The sequence below is a fragment of the Ammospiza nelsoni genome, chromosome 9 (genome assembly GCF_027579445.1).
Source record: "Ammospiza nelsoni isolate bAmmNel1 chromosome 9, bAmmNel1.pri, whole genome shotgun sequence".
NCBI lineage: Eukaryota > Metazoa > Chordata > Aves > Passeriformes > Passerellidae > Ammospiza > Ammospiza nelsoni.
In genome coordinates, this window is record NC_080641.1 from 33752132 (window position 1) to 33770748 (window position 18617).

Here is an 18617-nt window from a genome sequence, read left to right on the forward strand (position 1 = left end):
CTTCTCAGTGGTGCCGAGGGCTTTGAAGGGAAAGAAAAGGGTTTAGTCAGAGATGACAGCCAACTTCACCGGGTAACAGGTGGAGGTCAACTTGGTTTATTTGTTGGGCTGAGCAGAGTGCAGAGATGAAAAATCTTTGCCATAATAAGGTTTAGGAAGAAAATGCTGACTAGTCTAAGCTTTGATTCCAGCTGACAGATCCTTTTCTAGTGTTCATTACTTGATTTCACAGTTCAGGCAATTTTAAGAGGCTTAAAATTATGTTTCTGCTCCCCTCTATAAAACTTTCCGATCACTTTCTAATTTTTGCTTTAAGTAAAGTTATAGGGACTCCCTGATATATCACTCCTGCCTGTAGACTCTTACAAAGTCAATATGCCATCAAAAATGTAAGGATAAGCTTTTTTTTTTTTTTTTTTAAACCCTGCTTTCACTGATTCTTTTAATAAATGAAGCAAAAAATTCATGTGTAGGCACTGATTTGATTAGAAAATGAAAATGAAAATTAAAATTAAAATTAAAATTAAAATTAAAATTAAAATTAAAATATTTTTTAAACCCCCCCTGAATAGAGGATAGTAAGGATACTTAAGAAGCCAGTGTTGCTGTCTGGGCCTTTGGGATTTCTGTGCTAGTGAAGCCCAGAGTGCTGAGTCCCTGTGCTCCATCCCAAAGAGGAGCCACAGCCAGGCCCTGAGAATCAGAGCAGAACGTGCTGGCTTTGTGTGGCTGGGCTGGGGTGAGCACACACAAAGGATCTCACTGGGCTCAGCTGCCTGCAGCCTTTGGGTCCCTCCAGTGCTCCCTTCCCTGTGCCAGCTCCTGGGAGGGACACGGAGCCCTTCCTCCTCTTTCCCTTTTTCTTCCACCACCACCACCACCTCCTTCCTACCTGCTGGAGTGGGCAGAATAGGATTATCTTTAGCCATTTGCTAAAATCTCCCCCCTCAGACTTTCTATTACTTCTGCATTCATTCTTTGCAGGAAGAGGAAACTCACTGGTCAAACCCTTGGACACCAGAATAGTTGCATGCAGTTTCCCAGGGAGCCAGATAGCTCTAAAGCTTCCCAGTGAGTGACAGTTTCTCTCTTCTATTCTTCTGAAACATGTGTTTTACACATATACTGGAAAATGTTAATATCAATTTACAGCCAGATCCTTGCTTTTTTTTTTTTTTTTTTTTTTTTTTTTTTTTTTTTTTTTTTTTAATGTTAAAAAAAATCAAATCTCCCAAAGTATTTACACTTAGAGCACCTCAGCATACATGTCACTTTTTTTTACATAGGAAAAAGTGTTGGATGCTCTTATACACATAACATCATTGGGCTTTTGAAAGCTGTTAGCTCATTCTGAGTTAGTGGCAAGAACGCTGGACTTGCCAGCACCAAACTGTGAAACCTTTTCTGTGTGACTGGTAGAAATCTCATGGGGGTAGAAATCCAAAAAAAAAAACGAAAAAAGGGGAGGAGGGGGGGATGTAAATCTGTGCATTTGGATTTGAGCAGCTTCAATAGCATGATATCAACTTTGTCCTAGAAGTCCTTGAATCACAAATCATTTGGGAGAGTGTTTTGGAGAATTACCACTGTATGCTTTCCCTGGTTTTTTACTCTCTTCTAGGCGTCCATTAGTTCCCACTGTCAGGGAGAGGATTCTGGACTAGGTGGAACCCTGTAATCTGATTTGGCATGGCTGTTTTTCTGTGTTCCTAAGCTCATGAGATCAAGTTATGTAGGATTATTTCATAATGCCAGAGCAGCAGTTTCTGAGGTTGGACAAAGCTATCTAGCAAAAGTGTCTGATAAAAGAAAAATCCTGTCCCATACTGTAGCTTTCTTGGTCCAGTGAAGCAGCATCCTCACGCACACAAATCTTGCAAAGTTGCTTCTGATAGCTCCCTGTGTCCCTTGGTTTTTGTAAGCTAAAGTGCCATTTTCCTTTTTACAGCTTAATTGAACCTAAATGCACCCATTTTCTGCAATGTGGTATTTTGGTAATTTCTCTATTTGCTCGTAAATTTTCCCTTAAGCAAACTGAAAGCTTCCCCTTTTATCACTTCACTGGGCCAAGATTTCACACAGTATCCTGCTTGCTACAAAATTATGATAGTGTTCTCTCTCACCTTGTTTCTTTTTTTCTTCTTTTACTTTCTTTTATAAAATCAGGATATCTAAGAAACCCCGAACACCGCGGAGCACTTCATGGTGGGTGTGCTTATTCAAACAATGCCAATGCTCTCTCTCGTTCTCGGTGCACAGAGTTGTTGTGGTGGTTTGGGGGGGATGTGCCAGGTGCCCCCTCTGCTGTGGATTCTCCTGTGTCCAGCAAGGGCAGAGCTGGTGCCAAGCACTTTGCCAGGGTGCTGGAGGGGGCACTCCCGTGTCGCCTCTGCCGTGCCCGTTGTCATGGGATTTGCAGGGGGATTTTCCCTGGGAGCCCTCTGCCTCTCTGCTTTCACCTTGGGCAGCTCCCAGGAGCGTTCCTGCAGGCAGCAGGGCCATCCAGGCCCCTCTGGAAACGGTGCCAAAGCCAAAGTGCAATGCTCTGCCTTCCCCAGGGAATCCTGGAGCCACTGGGGATGCAGGGAGGGAGGCTGAGCTCACCTGGCTGCTGTCACCTGTGGGGAAGTGGCTCCAGTCTCTCTGCGTGGTGGCAGGTGCCCAGAGCCATCCCAGCCTGCAGCTGGACGTGGACATTCCCAGGAAGGAGTACGGCAGCTACAGATTATTTCTGGTGTTGTGGAGGGGTCAGTCCTGTGGCTGTCAGATTGTCAGAGGGTGAAAACACCAGGAACCACTGGACACCAAAATATGACAGCTCCATGAGTCCACTCTCTACCTGCCAAATTATAAATCCCTTGGCACAATGCACACAAATTTGGTTTGCAACTCTTTCTTCCTTTGGAATAACCTATAAACTGTTCACCTCAAATTGTGCAGAAATCAGGTGGCTTTACAGTGGTAAATCACCTGGGTTATTTTCAATCCTGGCCACAGCTCTTCTATTAATTAAAACACATGTTCAATGGCACTGTACACCGATTAAATCTTGAAAACCAATATTAGCACCAAACTTAGTCTTGTCATCATAAAAGCCATTTGAAAGCATTACCATGCAGTAACTGAGGTCACAAGTCCAGAAAATCTGCATATTTACCCATCTCCATCTCATGCCTGGGGCGTTCAGCAGCCATCATTGTTATATATAGCCTGGGTAGCCAATGATGGTTTGATGACATGCAAATAATGAGCAAATGATTTTTAAGAAAATTAAATAAATTTAAAAAAAACCCAAAAATTTTACTCCGTCCTCTTCAGTTACTAAAGATTCCCTTTAGTATCACTCACAATTTAGGATCCATATGCATCTTCAGGAAGATATAGTTGAAACATAAATCTATTCTGGGTCTTTTACTTGCAAAAATATCATACCTCAGCTGTAATCATATGCAAAGACTTTTTAGAGGGCTTTGTAAATGCCATCCAAATTTATGATGGCATTTTTTGCCTTGCAGCTATAGATGTTCCATCCCCAAAGCACCCACATAAAGGTATATTCTCCTATGGATGGCTGCAGTTTGTCCCTGCTGCTATATCTAATCTGCCAAGTGTGCTGAAAAACTCTCAAGTAGCATTTGAAATGAAACAAATGTAGTCATGAATTTTAGACGAGATGTCTAAAGACGTCATTAGAAATTTATTTTTTTTTTATTCTCCTCGCAGTATATATTTATACAATGGAAAATTATGCCGAAGCTGACATTAACTCAAAGGCAGAATTGAACTGTTATCCTGCTGTTTATTGCTCTTCTCATTAAAGTTTTTAAATATATAACTCATGAAATTATGTTTTGAAGAAATTGGTTAGATTTCAGTACTAGTTTATTAGTTATTGAAAGAACTGCTTGGGTGGCAGAGCAGGAATGAAGCCTAACTTAAGCGACCTAAAACAATCCAGATGATGCTGTAAACACAGATACAAGCAGACAAGGTAGTACCTCTGTGAGAATGTTGTACCAAACAATTTAGGCAGATTTTCATGGGGTAGGATGTAAAAATAATTGTGAATATTGAAGTGCTCGGCTTTAAAATTCAGTAGGCAAGGTTGTCCATCACTATAAAGTGATATTTCTCCTTCGTAAATGGATCTGTGCTCATTTGCAAAGGAGAAGTTTCAACCTTCTTTTTCCCTAAGTGACATCAGAATTTTGATTCCAACATGAATTATCATTTTTGGCTAAAAATTGCTGAGGAGTCCAAAAGCATTTAAAACCTAAAGCCATTGAATCCATTTAATGCGCCTTTGGCACCTCTCTCTCTCTTTCTCTCTCAGTCCTTTTTGAACATTCTGGTCCTCATTTTAATCAATCTCTTTTTATTAAGTTCTTTGGCTCATTTACTTGTACGTGCATTTGCTTTATTTTATTTGGAACATTTCTTTTGTAGTGTCTTGAAAAAGAGTTGTGACATTTCTTTTGGATGGCTTCTTAAGTATCTGGCAGTCACCTATGATACGATGTTGATGGGTACGGATAGATTAGCTCTGCTTTCCTGATGATCTGTCAGATGTCGAGTTCTGAGGAAACTGGATGTGTGTGTTGGTGATGCATATGCAGCAGTTTGATAAGTGGATAGAGGGGGAGCTTTCATTTTTCTTCTGTAAAAATCACTGTTTATTAAGCTGGATTTAGCCTTGTGAAGCGAGGTGCTCCGCTGGCAGGTAGTTAATCAGTGATCATGGTAACTCCGGCTGCAACCAGGGGAGCCAGTACCCATTCAGAGCGTAGAAACTAAAGAGCACTTCATTAGGATGAGTGAATTTCCATCTGTGTTGTATTTTGTGTATACTGGAGCAATTAATACAGTAAACTGATGGATGGAAGTCAGTGTGATCGTATCTCGGCTGATGACAAAGTTTGCTCAGCACTAAACTGAACAGACTTGCTATGACTGGCAGGAGGGTAGCCGTCAACGTTTCAAGAAGCTTGAAATTAAGAATTCCCCAGGAATTTAAAGGAAAAAAATAGAGCAGTTGATCAGCCTTTCTGTTGATACTGATTTCAGTGGAATTGCTGGAATAATTCGCACAGAAGGATGAAAATTCCTTGAAAAATGCTTCCCATATATTCAGTATTTTTCCTTCAACAGCCGACTTGTTTTTCCGCATCATCTGTTTGTTCTGCATGTTGTCGAGTTCATGGTCCACCTGGTAATACCTGAGCTTCCATGATTCCTTTTCCTAGTGTGCCTTGGGAAGGAGGATCCAGACCATGTTTCACTCATAGCTTTTGTTATGAAATCTCCATCAAGAGTCTAGTGGCAGAGAGCTGCTGGGAATATTGGGGTAATTATCCAAAGGTCTTTGGAGATGAATATGAGCTGGTCTACAAACGCAGCTGACGAGAGATGGAGTTGTTGTGTGAGATGTGTGCAGGTAGAATAATGTCAGTAATTAATCAAGCGAAATTGGATGGATTTTCAGGTGTAGATTTGGAGGGAAGGGGGATTGTTCTCCTCTTGCTGTGACTCCGCTGACTCCATCAGAGTTAATCCTGATTTTTTTAGTAAGGCACGAGGCAGGTACATGGAAAAGAGGTTCTCAGATGCTTGTTTGTTCTGGGGAGGATTCGTGCATTCAATTCTCACGCATCATTTTCTGGTCCATTTAAATATATATCAGCCTCATACATGAACATTTGAAGACCTTTAGCTGTACTCAAGGAAGACTCTTATGTGGTGCGTTTCTAGTACTGGCAAACATAAGGAGGTAGAGGAATTAAACCCACCACAGTGCTCCAGTGCCCCTTAGAAGATGAGGAACACGAAGTTTTCCTGTGCACTCATTAAACTTGGGCTGGAGGTTTGCGAAGTGCAGAGTTTTGGAAAGTCTTTCTGCGGGACTTCAACATCCAATGGCTCCAGTAACCAGAGTCTCCCAAGGACAAGGATCCCATTTGCGCTTGCATTATGCATTTGAGCAGAAGGGTGTGATGCATGATGTGGAATGAACAAAATAATAACTCGTGTGTTTAGGGAAATGCCAAATTAATGAAAATTCAGAAAGCTCTAATGTTGAAAAAAAAGCGCACAAATTCCTTGATAGAAATATAATGCTGCTAACAGTTTCAAGATTATTGTTGTCTGAATTTTCCGCTTATTGTGTACTGCAATTAAAATTCTTCTCGACTGAAAAACCAATGTCAAATTAATATTTCCTTTTGGAAAAAAATACGAAAGTACACATCTTGTTCCATTTAGCACCATCATGGTCTTTGATCAGGTTCCCTCTGTCCAGTGAATAAAACAGATTTATGTTAATGGGAGCAGGCTCAGACCATATATGTTTGGCATACATATGGAATCACATGAACACAAGTACAGTAAGTTAAAGTAGCACACCCACTCAGGCTCCCATCTGCGTTTTATGCCACAAATCCCTTTATTTTCTTCTTTTATTTAGCAATTAACTTCCCCATTTATTCTGTAGTTAAAAGCTGCCATAAGATGAAAATAGACTAAGTCTGATTTTCGTCTCTCTCACTCTAAATAACATTGAGAGGAGACTCAGACCTGGATCCTGAAAGCTGCGCTCCCTAGAAGCGCCAGGTGTGGCTGTGATTTGGACAAGAGTCCTATCCACAGAATAGTCAGGAACACTTCTAACCCCCACCTGGGTTACCCAGCCGTTGTGTTCTGGCTGTTCTTGTTTATTCCTTGCTCGGAGCAGATGGATGGAGAGAGGCAGGGAACGGGGAGGATCCTTGGCTCCGTTCCCTCTCCACCGGCCAGCACAGCTGAGACGGGCTGGGGGAGATTGCAATTTGTTGCTGCCCTGCACCAGAGAGCAGAGAGAGGAGAGCAGGGGCTCAGGGGTGTCCTCAGAGCTGGCACTGCCCCTTCCTCAGGGTGCTGTGAAGTGCTGAAATCTGCTGTTCAGCGCGGTGGCTCCCGGGACCGACGCTGAGCAAAGCTGTGCAAGGCAGCCCCGTCCTCCCGGGATGCATCCCCAGCTCTGCCCAAGCTACCTTCAGCCTGAACTTTTTAATTTCCTGCATCCCTGAGCAGCACAGGAGGGGCCCTGCGGACTGCAGGCCGCTAAATGTGTTAAAACTCATTAGGTTTGGAGCAGAAGACCCTTAAAACTAGCCAAGAGTCTCAAACGTGGGTGCCAGAAATTAAACACCTAATTCAATGTTTAGCCACCTACCTTTAGTTCCTTCCTCACAGTTAACATACACTGTGCCACCTCATAGGTGGCCTGATTTTCATAGGCACCAGGCACCCACAACTAACTCAAGTGTTGAGGCTGCTCACCTGAGTGAGACTTGTAGAATTCAAAGTTTTTTCTGGGTGATTAAACAGGAGTCCCCTCGCTCCCAGCTCCCGAAAGGAGCTTCGATAGAATGACCAGCATTGTAACATATGGCTTAGCAAGGGGAGGAAAAAAAAAGCAGAAAATGAGTATTAGGAATGGATGGACTAAAGAATACGCAGGATATATCAGGCACATTAACCAAACATATGGTGCTAAATGAGATATTTTTTTTAAATTGCAAAAAAATTGACATTCCTGGCAGTCTCAAGGATAATGTGACATGGCTGTGATAAATTTAGAAGAATGGGACATATTTTGGCTTGTTCTTGGAAACCTTTTTCTTGCATGCCGACTGTATTTCTTCTTTTATTAACCCATTCAAAGAATGTTTGAATTTTGCTGCTAGAGCACCATGCTAGCGCAACATAAAATGTGAATGATGCTAATTGCTTTGCACTGCCTAACTTTCTGTCATACCCTCCCCTCTTAAAGGACAAAACATGCTTTGGAAATGAGCTGGCAAGCTCATCTTCTTCTTTCTCCTGGTCAATATTAAGTGATGTAATTAAGCTCCTGTTTGCATATTCTTCTGAACTAGGAAGCAGCCATCTTTTTCTTGAGATCTGATGGATGTGATCACTCAAAATAAAATGTGTCATTACAAACCCCAAACAAAACAAAAACATGGTATAGTTGGACTGTTCCAAACCAATACATTTCAAAATACCCTGGAAAAAAAAATAAATAAATGAACCAAACTTGTGATAATAATGGCAATCAGAACGATAACAAACAAATAGAGCAAAAGAAGTAGCAACCAATTATCAGCGCTTCAGTTTGTTTTTATACTCAATTTCCCTGCACATGGTTACATTAAAATCTCTATTTTCACATTAAAGCCTCTGCCTCAACCTTAGAAAACCCATCCCCATATGAACATGACACTGCTCAGCAATGCCACACTCAAGGTCATTCATCAGCTTCTTTGTAGCTCCTCAAGTTCCAGTGTTTGGACACAATCACACAAACTTGCTGCAGCTTTTAACCATTTTCCACTCCCTCTGCCCCTTCTCCCTGCTGTGGTTTAGAGATGAGTCCTGCAGGGTTGTTTTTTTTTTTTCAAACGCAGGGGTAAAAGAGAAACTGTTTCAGTTTTTTTAGAAGCTTTATTATCATTGCCCTGAAGAGGGTTTGTGGGCAGGGAAAGCAGGGAGCTCCTGAGCCACAGAGCTGAGATCTCATCCCTCCCCTGGCCTCTGTCACCTGCCCAGGGCTCAGGTAACTCATGTCCCACCTGGGTCCCTGTTCATGGGCTGCACAGCCCTGCTCTTGAAGCAGATCCCCTGCTAGAAAATTTTAGTGGCCTCCCCTGTGCATAAAAGTCTCTTGGAGTGTCCACAATATTTTGTACTTAGCGCTGGGGCTGACACTCCTTTGGTGTTTCTTCCATCCCCAGTTCTTCCATCATAGGGAAATCTGGGTCAGCAGCACCATTAATTCCTCTGAGTGTCCTTGTCCTGAATGTGGACATGCCATGACTAAGTTACATCCCACTGGAGCAGAAATTCAGCAGGCTGCTCTGGAATATTTCACTGAAACACCTCAGTTCAATCTCCTTTTCTCTCTTCCCCTGAAACTGAATTAATCTTTGCTTTTGTTCCTACTCCAAAGTCCCTAAGACCACATAAAAAAACCCAAACAACAACAAAATTTTAAAAAACTCCAAAAAACCCCAAAAATTACACCCCAACCCAATATTTTTCTTACACCATAGTCACTTCTAAAATTTGATTTTTCAAATGTTAAGTCTGTAACCTTTCCTGAAAGCCACCATAACAGCAAATCCTGTAGCAAACAAGTTTTGAGACAGAAAGCTGCAAATACAACACTGGAACTCAAACCATCCCCTCACTTTGTTTAACTTACAGAAATATAAACTCCAAAGCCTCACTGAAACCATTAAGGCCCAGCAGTGCAGAGTATAAAGTACAAGAAGGCTCCTGCATATTGCAATCAACATCCCTGGGACTATAAAACTAGTCTTATTAAATATAAAGTTAATAATATAGCCCAGAGATAATCTTGTCCAGGCCTCTCTCTTTACTTTTTTAACAATTAAATACTATAAAACACAGAGTTGGAAATAAAATTAAATTACTTTGCTGGTGGAAGTTCAACTTGCACACTACATGATATTTTGCTTTTCCCCCTGAAATCTCCACCTTTGTTTTTCTATATCCTTATGGATATGCAGAATGCCTGATGGGCTGTTAATATGGGAAATCTTGAGTTTTCTGGATACATTCTGATAATCAGAATACCCAGATGCATCTGTAACTGCAAAAATATAGGCTAGTAGAGACAAACATGCATACTTTTCATTTATATCCTGTAAAATTATTCCATCCAAGCATGTACCATACACAGAAATGCTTGGGTTTTAAAAGCCCGTTGCAATGTGTTCATTCCATTAATTTTTTTGATGCCACAGCTATGCTACGGCATCAACAGGAGTTATTCTCACCCTGTGTACCAAACCAGTCAGTACCACACCATTTCTGCCTGTCCATGGCAGAGGTTTCACCCAGTGACAACATAACTCTGATTTTCACTGGGAGCCTTTGATGCAGTTCAAGGGCATTGTAACAACTCCAGAATAATTCCAGCGCAGACATAAATACTATTCACCCTTTAAAAAAAATTGAAAGTGAAAGAGAACCACATACATGTATAACTTTCAAATATCTTTGAAGTCAAGAGAGTGAGGGGAGGAAGAGTTTGAACTCAGAGAACTCCATTCTCTGGTTGTGCCTTGAGTCGTGCGGCACATTTAAAAGATCCATTTGCAATAATCTACTAAAACCAAGGAGTGAAAGACAGAACTCATAAAAAACCTGTAAAAATCCAAATGCTCCAGCTATTACAGGTTTCTAAAAATAAAGCAGAGTAGGTTTCAGTAGCAATAATAAGCTGCATCTTGTCTGTATTTCAGCTTTATAAGAAAAATATGGCTGCCTTTTAGTACTCATGGCTCAGAGCAAACCATGGCTGCTTCTGCCTCGACAAAAACAAAACCCCACAAATAAAAGTGAGCTTTCAGCTTGCTGTTGCGTTGCGTTTCATTTGTCCTTTAAGTGTGTCTAGCCGCTTCCGCACCCCCTTTCACAATGCATAGGCTGTCGTTCCATGACCTAGCATTATTAAATTGCACTTATCAATCATTCTTGCCAGGAATGCCATCGCCAACTACATTAAAGAAGTCAGAGAAGTCTGGTTTCAGCAGTCCCTCGCCTTCGCAGACCTCCTCCCTCGGAACGGCTTTCACACAGCACCATCGACCTGTCATTACAGGACCCAGAGGTGAGGCCTTTCCCGAGAGCCTGGAGGGCAGCCAGGGCCGCTCCAGGAAAGCCGTCGCCGCCTGGGACCGCCCGCGAGGGGCTGCTCCTCACCCTGCAGGCCTTAGGGCTCCACAGGCCGCTTCTCTTAGGCCGGGCCGCCTCTGGGAGAGCTCCCGACGGCCAGCCCAGGTGGAAACGCCGGTTTCGGGGGCCTCGGGGTTTTGTTTGGAAGAGGGTGCGGGGAAAGGGACAGGATGTGTCTTCTGCTCGTGGCCATCCATCACGGTGACTCGGTGCAACTGCTCGAGACAGGGACCCATCCATCACTTGTGACCCACGCCTGTCTTCCAGCTCTGTGGACTTCCTTCTGCCAGTCATTTGTTCTTGTGCTGCTGGTGTCAGTGTGCCTTGTTAGGGGACTCCTTTGAAGTTGGTTCCTGCAATACTTTGGCTGGTTTCCTTCTCAGTACTCTTCCGACTGACTTTCCAAGTAAAAGAGATGTCCTCTGGGTCTAGATGTGTTTATACATTTTTGTTAGAAAGATGGATTTGCATTTAGCCTAGAAAACTAAATGCAACATGGAGTTCACGTTTGAAAAGGAACTCACTTGGGCATAGAAGAGACACAAATGAATGAATCCTCTTACAAACCTCTTTGGAAGACATAAAAATAGGAGTGAATGGTTGTGACACGTTTCTTTCTGCTATGAAATTTTGTCTCATTTAGAGAAGATTATTAAGGAATGGGTCGAATGGTGAAGCATAAAAATGCATATTAGCAATTCATCCTAGAAATTATCTGGAAATGTCTCTTTGGCATCAGTGTGGTTTTACTGAGGGCAGCATAAACCAGGAGGAGCCTCTTTGTCTGCACATCCAGGTGATGTGGTGGGAAATGGTGGAGTTGCACAAAGTTGAAGCAAGGTCAGACTTGCACTTCAGGAGGTTTTTTTGCTTTGTTAAATCTGCTTATTGTACTTTGATTTTTTGTGGTTAATCCATAAAAATTATTCATTACCCTTAGACATGCACCTAGATCCTCAGAAGAAATTTAGGCATCTAAGCTCTACAGAGATTTCCCTTGAAATCTGGATCCGAGCTGTCTGGCAAATATGTCCTCCTTTAAAAGCCTTGATAATTGGTGATACAAGTATGACTAATATGAAGCTTCCATTAACATTCTATTCAGTGCGCATCAGCTGACTCCCAATTCCTGTCTTTTAGAAGTTCAGCCTTTTAGATTTCAGTTGTTGATTGATTAGTTAATAGGCCTTTCTTTATTTAGCTGTGTTTTACCTCACACTAATTTTTTAAGATCATTGACTGCCTTTGTCTGCCCCTGTTTAGACCCTCTGTGCTTTGGATTCTTGTGTGGTTGAGAGAGGAAATGTCTCAGTGGTGAGGCCTTGTTTAAATCTCATCTACAGTCTGTTTTCACAAGACTTTTTCTGTGCACTGAGGGATTTCTACTGGCTACGCGAGAAGAACATTCAGTGGGAGCCAGAAAAGCAAATAGAATCATTACAGTCCCACATTTTGTTTGTTTGGAAGGAGATGTTCTTTACTAACTCCGCAAAGAAGCAACACAGCTTTTAAATTGTCATGGTTCCTAAAAAGTTAACCAAAACTGTTCTTCTGCAACATCATTTAGAGGCATCTTCTATTTTAGAGGCATCTTCTATTTTATGCTCGTTCACAAACAAAGTCTCACTGACTTTCAGGGAAAAAAATCCCTCTGAATCCATCCATGGTTTCTTTAAGTGCCATCATCCTGAAAAAATCTTGTCCCAGACTTCATCCTTTGTTCTTTTGGACATTCCTCCTCAGTATTCTTCTTCCACAGCACACTGGCTGTGTTTATTTCCCTGCTGCAACAATTGTTCTGTTAGTAAGGGGTGATACACTGAGATGGATTATTTTCTGCAAATCCAGCTTTGTTCTTTATCCCATCGCCTCCGGCGTACTTTAGGGACAGTAAGCAGAAGAGAGAAGCTTTTCAGGTATCAGAAGTGGCAACATAAAGAGTATAATGCTGTGGTGTAAGAGGATATAATTGAGAGATTCACTTCCACCAGTAGTGAGTGACTGGGAGTTGTGCCTCGGCAGGGAGGATGGCACAGCACACACAGGCTAAATTCCCTCTGGACACAGGTGCATTATGTAAATGGTCAGTGGCAGGTCGTTTCGAGGGGTGTTTGGAAAACAAAGAGCAGGATTTACCTCCATTGTGCAGTGGGATTTTGGAGGAAGGGGAGTTGTGAGTAAGTAGGTCACCACCAGAGTAAGCTCCTCAGCCGACACGACGATCACAGGGAGGTTCTATCCCCTTCTCATGTTCGTATGTGCAAGTTTATCACTTGGATGTGTGTATGAGATGCATTTGTAAAGCATGATCAAAATAGACAGCAGAGAAGAAGCTGTAGACTATTCATGGCAGGTGTTGGCATTGACAACCAGCGATTTATAACTTCTCGGGAGTATTCCCGAATCTTTCACACGCTTCCAAGCATCCCTTGGAGCACACTGCACATCTGATGCTGGGGTGTCCCAGGGTACTGAATGCCCTTCCCTGTGGTCCCCACAATGAGTCATTCTGGAAACAAAATTTCCTTGGAGGAGGAGTAAGATCCTTGAGAGGATTTCCTCGCTCTGAGCTGCTCCACCCAACGAGCCAGTTGGAAAACCTCTGCTCTCGTGGAATTGCCTGGATGTACTGTGCTGTGCAAGGAAGGCTGTGCCCTGGTTCCTGTGAGCTCTGGTGCTGCTGCCAGTGCCCAGCCCAGCTGGGCAGTAGCCAGGAGAGAGGATCCGAGCTGGCTGACCAGCAGACCAGATGTGCAGCGAGTGCTGGCGCAGGGATGCCAATGCTTCAGTGACTCCTCACTACTTCCAACAGATGGTGGCAAGATCCAAGTTTCTTTGGTGATAAGCTAGCAAAGTGATTCATGGAGCCTCACTTGATGATGGCAGTTTTTTGGGCATGACTCTATGAATGCACCATATGTCTTCTCTGGACCAGCGTGGTTAGGATTCAGTGTCTGGCAGATGGTAAATCGATCACCTATAGGGTGGCTTTAGCATCACTATCAGTTTTAGAATTTATTTCAAAGCCTTGAAAATTCAAGCAGCCAGATCTCTCTCCTACTCAGGCATACTTCTGTTACCTGCAAATGAGATTATTTGGTGGTCAGCACAGCTCACCACAGCACTCCAGCACTGCAAAGCCACCGTGGATTGCTGGCATCTCACAAAGCTTCCCAGAGCGCTTGAACTCTTCACCAGGCAGTGAAGGATTTAAATACTATGGGTGACAGCAGTATTTACATAAATGGTTTTAGGCTTCCATATATTGCTCCTTACACTCTGGTGACTTTCTAACTGGAGCTGGCTGAAACGTTAAATTGACCACGATCTTGTAAAGCTAGAATATACAGCAGCCTGTGCTGCAGAGCATTCAAGCATTCCCATGGAATATGACAGTGTGGATCCTGCAAGCCAAAAAAGCAAGGAAGAAAAGGCAAGGAGAGGAAAAATAAAAACAAAAACAATGAGATGGTGTGTTAGGAAGATAAATGAAGGAGAAACACAATTACAAGAAGCAAGAAATACAGCACGAAGGCAAGAACCCAAGGAAGGGGGTGTGTGAGAAGAAGGGATGAAAGTCAACTAGTGCACTGGTTTCCATTAGATTAATTTCCTCCATAATTACCATTGCCACTTAGACTTTCATCAGGACAAGGCCTGCCAGGGAAACGCTGCACACAGTACTCTCTGTCCATGCCAAAGTGGCAAAACCTTTATGTCACATATCTGGAAAGAAACTGTGTCCTTCTCTATCAGCATCCTCCTCTGGGTCACCAAAGTCCTGGTTCCTGCTCGCTGTCCTGTCAGCCAGCTCTGAGTGAATCAAAGTGAAGGCTCCTGGTGTACCTTGTACAAAGACATTTTGGGATGTCCCGTTCTGTAAGAGCCTCTGTAAGGCTGCTTCTTGGTGCTGTCAGCTGGCACAGTGGTGTCACCTTCCACTTCCCTCTGAATTTTGACACAGACAAAAACAAACCCTTTGGCACAGAAAATGATGTCAGGGAGCCAGGAGAGCCACACCACAAGGGAAAGGAATCCACGAACAGCACAGTGCTGACCATCACACGAGTTTGCATGATCCAGTTTACAATGTCACCACAGCTGACTGAGCAGGGGAAGATTTTGAATTTCTGCACTCACTTTGGAGCAACCTGGTGCTGAAGGAAAAGCAGTTTCCCAACAGATGGCCTCAAGGTCAGGCTTTAGCCATGCCACAACCCCAAACTGCTGCAGCCCGGGCAGGGAGGGCAGAGAGGGAGAACCTGCAAAGGGTTAAAGCTCCAGCTAAACAAAAGTCAGCAACCGTGTAATTAAAACTCTACCTTTGTTGTATTGTCAAGAGTTAGCCTGTGACATAGGAAATATTTAAAGGAGCAGGCTGTTGAGCTAATTTGTGAGTGAACTGCTTAGACAGTCCTATCCTAAATTAACTGTAAGGCCACCCACTGAGCTCGCCTCATAAAGGGCCACGATTGCTCAGCTCCGTTCCATACAGCCCTTCAATAATTACTAGATAAATGCATAACTAAAACCTCTATTACACTAATAATTTGTACTGAGATAGATGTGTGGGACACCATGCTGGGTTAATTTGTCATCCCTGCAGCAAACTTCTAAAGAGGGCTCTTTTGCAGAGGAGTTGTGTTAATATGTTGCTCCAGTGAGGACATGTTAGAGCAACAAGATGACTTGGTCGCTTAATCTCCTAAAGAGGCAAAATGCCTGGAGGGGAAGTGCCAGAAAGAAGAAAGGGGGGTGATTACACAGTGGACCCAGATTTAAACTCATCCTGACAAAAGGAGCTGATCTAACTGAGCAAAAGAATGGGGGGAAAAAAAGGGGGAGTGTTAAAAATACTAATAGGATTTCATGCGTCCCTAAAAAATAATATAAAAATAAAGTGCTGCAGGAAGAAAGTATTTTGCCCATGCTTTTCCTGATGCTGTGTTTGGTTCCTTTGCTCTCTTTGATGTATCCATGGAGTTAAACGATATGCTTTAAACAGTGCAGTGAACTATAATATTTTTATCTCTGCTTTATGCTAAATTCTTCTAGCTTCAGACACACACAAAAAGCACATTATTGCTTTAAATATGGAACCCATGTTTAAGCATCAGAGCTCTGGATTTTCAACCTCCTCTATTGACAGAACCATAAATCATGTTAAAGTTAAGTGAATTACTGTAGCGTGGAACTATAGCTTTAACAATGTTTATGTAGTATCAGCTTACCATCTACAGAATGAAAGGGAGGAAAAACACTGATATTAGAAATGGGAATGTGGAGTCCTATTAACTTAACAGCAATATATCACTCCAAAGTCACAGATTCCATTACCATGCCCTTTTTAGTATCAAAGCAGAATTATATCATCACACACATAAAGGTTGTAGTTTTAAAGAGAATTTACATTTCTATTGTAAACTTATCAACTGCATTTCATTATAAGAAAGACATGATATATTCTCCTAGCAGTAGTTTTTATCTTGTGATGAGAATATATGAGAATGCATCATGTGTATTAAAAGTAATAATAATAATATGCAGAAGTTGACAGCATTTGATGCGAGGCAGGAATTCTACAAATATGGTAAATTAGGGTCTTTTTGACCTCTAGCTGCATTCTTGGAAGGAAGGAGTGCTTTCCATCGGTCTGATTTTTATTTCTGTCCCAATGTAATCAATTCTGTAGTATTCTGGCCTCCCAAAGGCAGCAGAATTCTGACATGTTTTAAAACATTCTGCTCAAAAATAGCTAACTTAACTGGCCCCCTGCCCATGCCAGAATCTGGAACCAGCGCTCAGTTCAGCTCCACAGGTTTTCCAAAGCAGCCTGTAACACTCAGCAGCCCAGAGTACACCAATAAACCCCGGGTTCAAAAGCACATTTTCCTTTTGCTGGGAGCTCCGTGGGCCTTGGCACAACGTCCTCCTGCCTCCCACTTGCTGCTGCACAACTTCTTGCGGGAGGAGTGTTCTGAACAAAGGGTGCAGGTGCCTTGTGCCACTGAGAGCAGCAGCAAAGGGCTGAGGGCCAGCCCTGAGCTGGAGATTCTGGGGCTCTGTTCTTTTCAGCAGTGCTCAGTACACTTGACTTGTGGAGCTGAGAGATGGACAGCCTGAAATTCAGCCCATTTTTGTGATGCTCATGGACAGGAACAGATCCTCCATCCACCCTATCTAGGGTGTCTCACTACCTCTTGCATTGGTCAGCTGTTTCTGTTATATTTTAAATCTTTCATCTATGCTTGTCTACAGAATGTGGCAGTGAGAGATACCTAAATTTTACCAATGCTCAGAGGGTAAAGCCCATTTTTGTTCTCCAGCTCCATGATTCCCCAGCCTTGACACTGTGCAAATGGGAATGTGAGATGGCATCAGTTTGCATTTAGCTCATCCTTGGACATGACAAACATGTTACTAAACAGCCTCTTTGCACCATTATGGGACTTCACAAGTACCTGAGTTTTCCAGGGATGTGAATTCCCTTCCAAGGGCTCATCCTAGGACTGGTCAGTCCTACCCTCAGCAGCTCAATATTTAAGTATTTGCTCAGGTTTTGCCAACCTGAGCAAGCAAGTCCTCTACTTTTATCACCCAAAAGTCTGTTCCTAATGGGCAGTAAGAAAAATGGGGACTTTCAGAAACCTTTGAAAGTGTTACAGGGAAGCAGCTCCCATTGAAATTCAAAAGCAGTTAATGAATTCTCTCAGGACCTCTGCAAATCCCAGCCCGAGTTTCTTAATTATTTTTTTTTCTTGTTTGGGTAACTGCTTTCATCACCAAAATCTGTGGGCTTAAAGCTATTGTTTTAGGCTTCCATTCTTTACCTCTTGTATTGTATTATACACAGAAGTGTAAGTTCCTTTCAACAAATTTGGATTATTGCCAGATCTCCTTATTAAAAAGTCACTCTTCATATTTCCGATAAACACAGCTGTTTCATGGTGTTTGAAAGCATTTCACATCAGCCAGCATGGTGGCTTAGCCAATTAGTCCTCTAATATGGTCAATTTTGAGAATAAGTACCTTTGGGGTACAAAGGGTGGGATCCATCTCGCATAATTTGAACTGGCATCACTGGAATGGCAGCAGAAACTTTGCAGCACACAGGGAGTTAAAGCAACTTATAAGCCTGACGTGGAAGTTGCTAGCAGAACAAACTGTTCTCTAACATTTCCAGGGAAATGACTTTTCAGAAAATACTTTCTTAATTGTAATGAAGCCAATTATAATGGCCTCAAAAACAAGCGGATAAAAAACGATCGCGTTTCATTATGGTTCTAGTGTTACTATTTCTAGGAAGGCTGATCAATGTTTAATGAAGTATTAGTAAACTTAATTATCACTTTCTGGAGGAGGTGTCTGAGCGCTGTGCCCAGCTGATGGGGCAGCCCTCGTGCCTGTGAAGGAGCAGTGGTTGTGATTCCCAGCGCTTCTCCCTGGAGCACTCCGGGGTGATCACACCTTTTCCTGAGCACCACCAAACCACCCTCTCAAAGACTTCAAAAGGCTTCAGGAAGAAAGGAATTCCATCCAGGGCTGTGGGCTTGAAGGGGCTGGCAGGGCTTTTTTTGGAAGAGGAGATGGAGGGTGGATGGATCAATATGTGGCCCCATATGTTGGGCTGTGCTGGTGGAAAACCTGTCTGAGCACTGTAGGTGTCCCTTCACCGTGTCAGCAGGCACTCCCCTGGAGCAAGGATCCCAGGGCTCTTTTTTAGGAACCACTCCTTTGTTCCAGGATCCTAAATATCTGAAGAAAACTGTGACCTGTTTCAAATTAACTGATCCTTTATTGTCTCATCACTGCCTCGGACAGAATTCACAATTTTGGCTCTTCTTCAGAGCCTCGGCCACGTGCAGCGCTCACCTAAT

The 18617-nt window shown here is 42.8% G+C and overlaps 1 protein-coding gene across 15 annotated transcripts in view; it reads left to right on the forward strand.

Moving 5' to 3' along the window:
- NFIA (nuclear factor I A) overlaps nucleotides 1-18617 on the forward strand; it is a 243631-nt gene that overhangs the window by 186059 nt on the left and 38955 nt on the right. For 6 of the 15 annotated variants that reach the window (XM_059478569.1, XM_059478571.1, XM_059478570.1 and 3 more), the window contains 3 exons: nucleotides 985-1071; nucleotides 2167-2205; nucleotides 10547-10675. The exons of 3 other annotated variants lie outside the window; for them this stretch is intronic. In XM_059478569.1, the coding sequence (XP_059334552.1) occupies nucleotides 985-1071; nucleotides 2167-2205; nucleotides 10547-10675 (255 nt within the window). The remainder of the gene's footprint in view (nucleotides 1-984; nucleotides 1072-2166; nucleotides 2206-10546; nucleotides 10676-18617) is intronic. 6 more of the 15 variants (XM_059478576.1, XM_059478578.1, XM_059478575.1 and 3 more) reach the window with 4 other exon arrangements.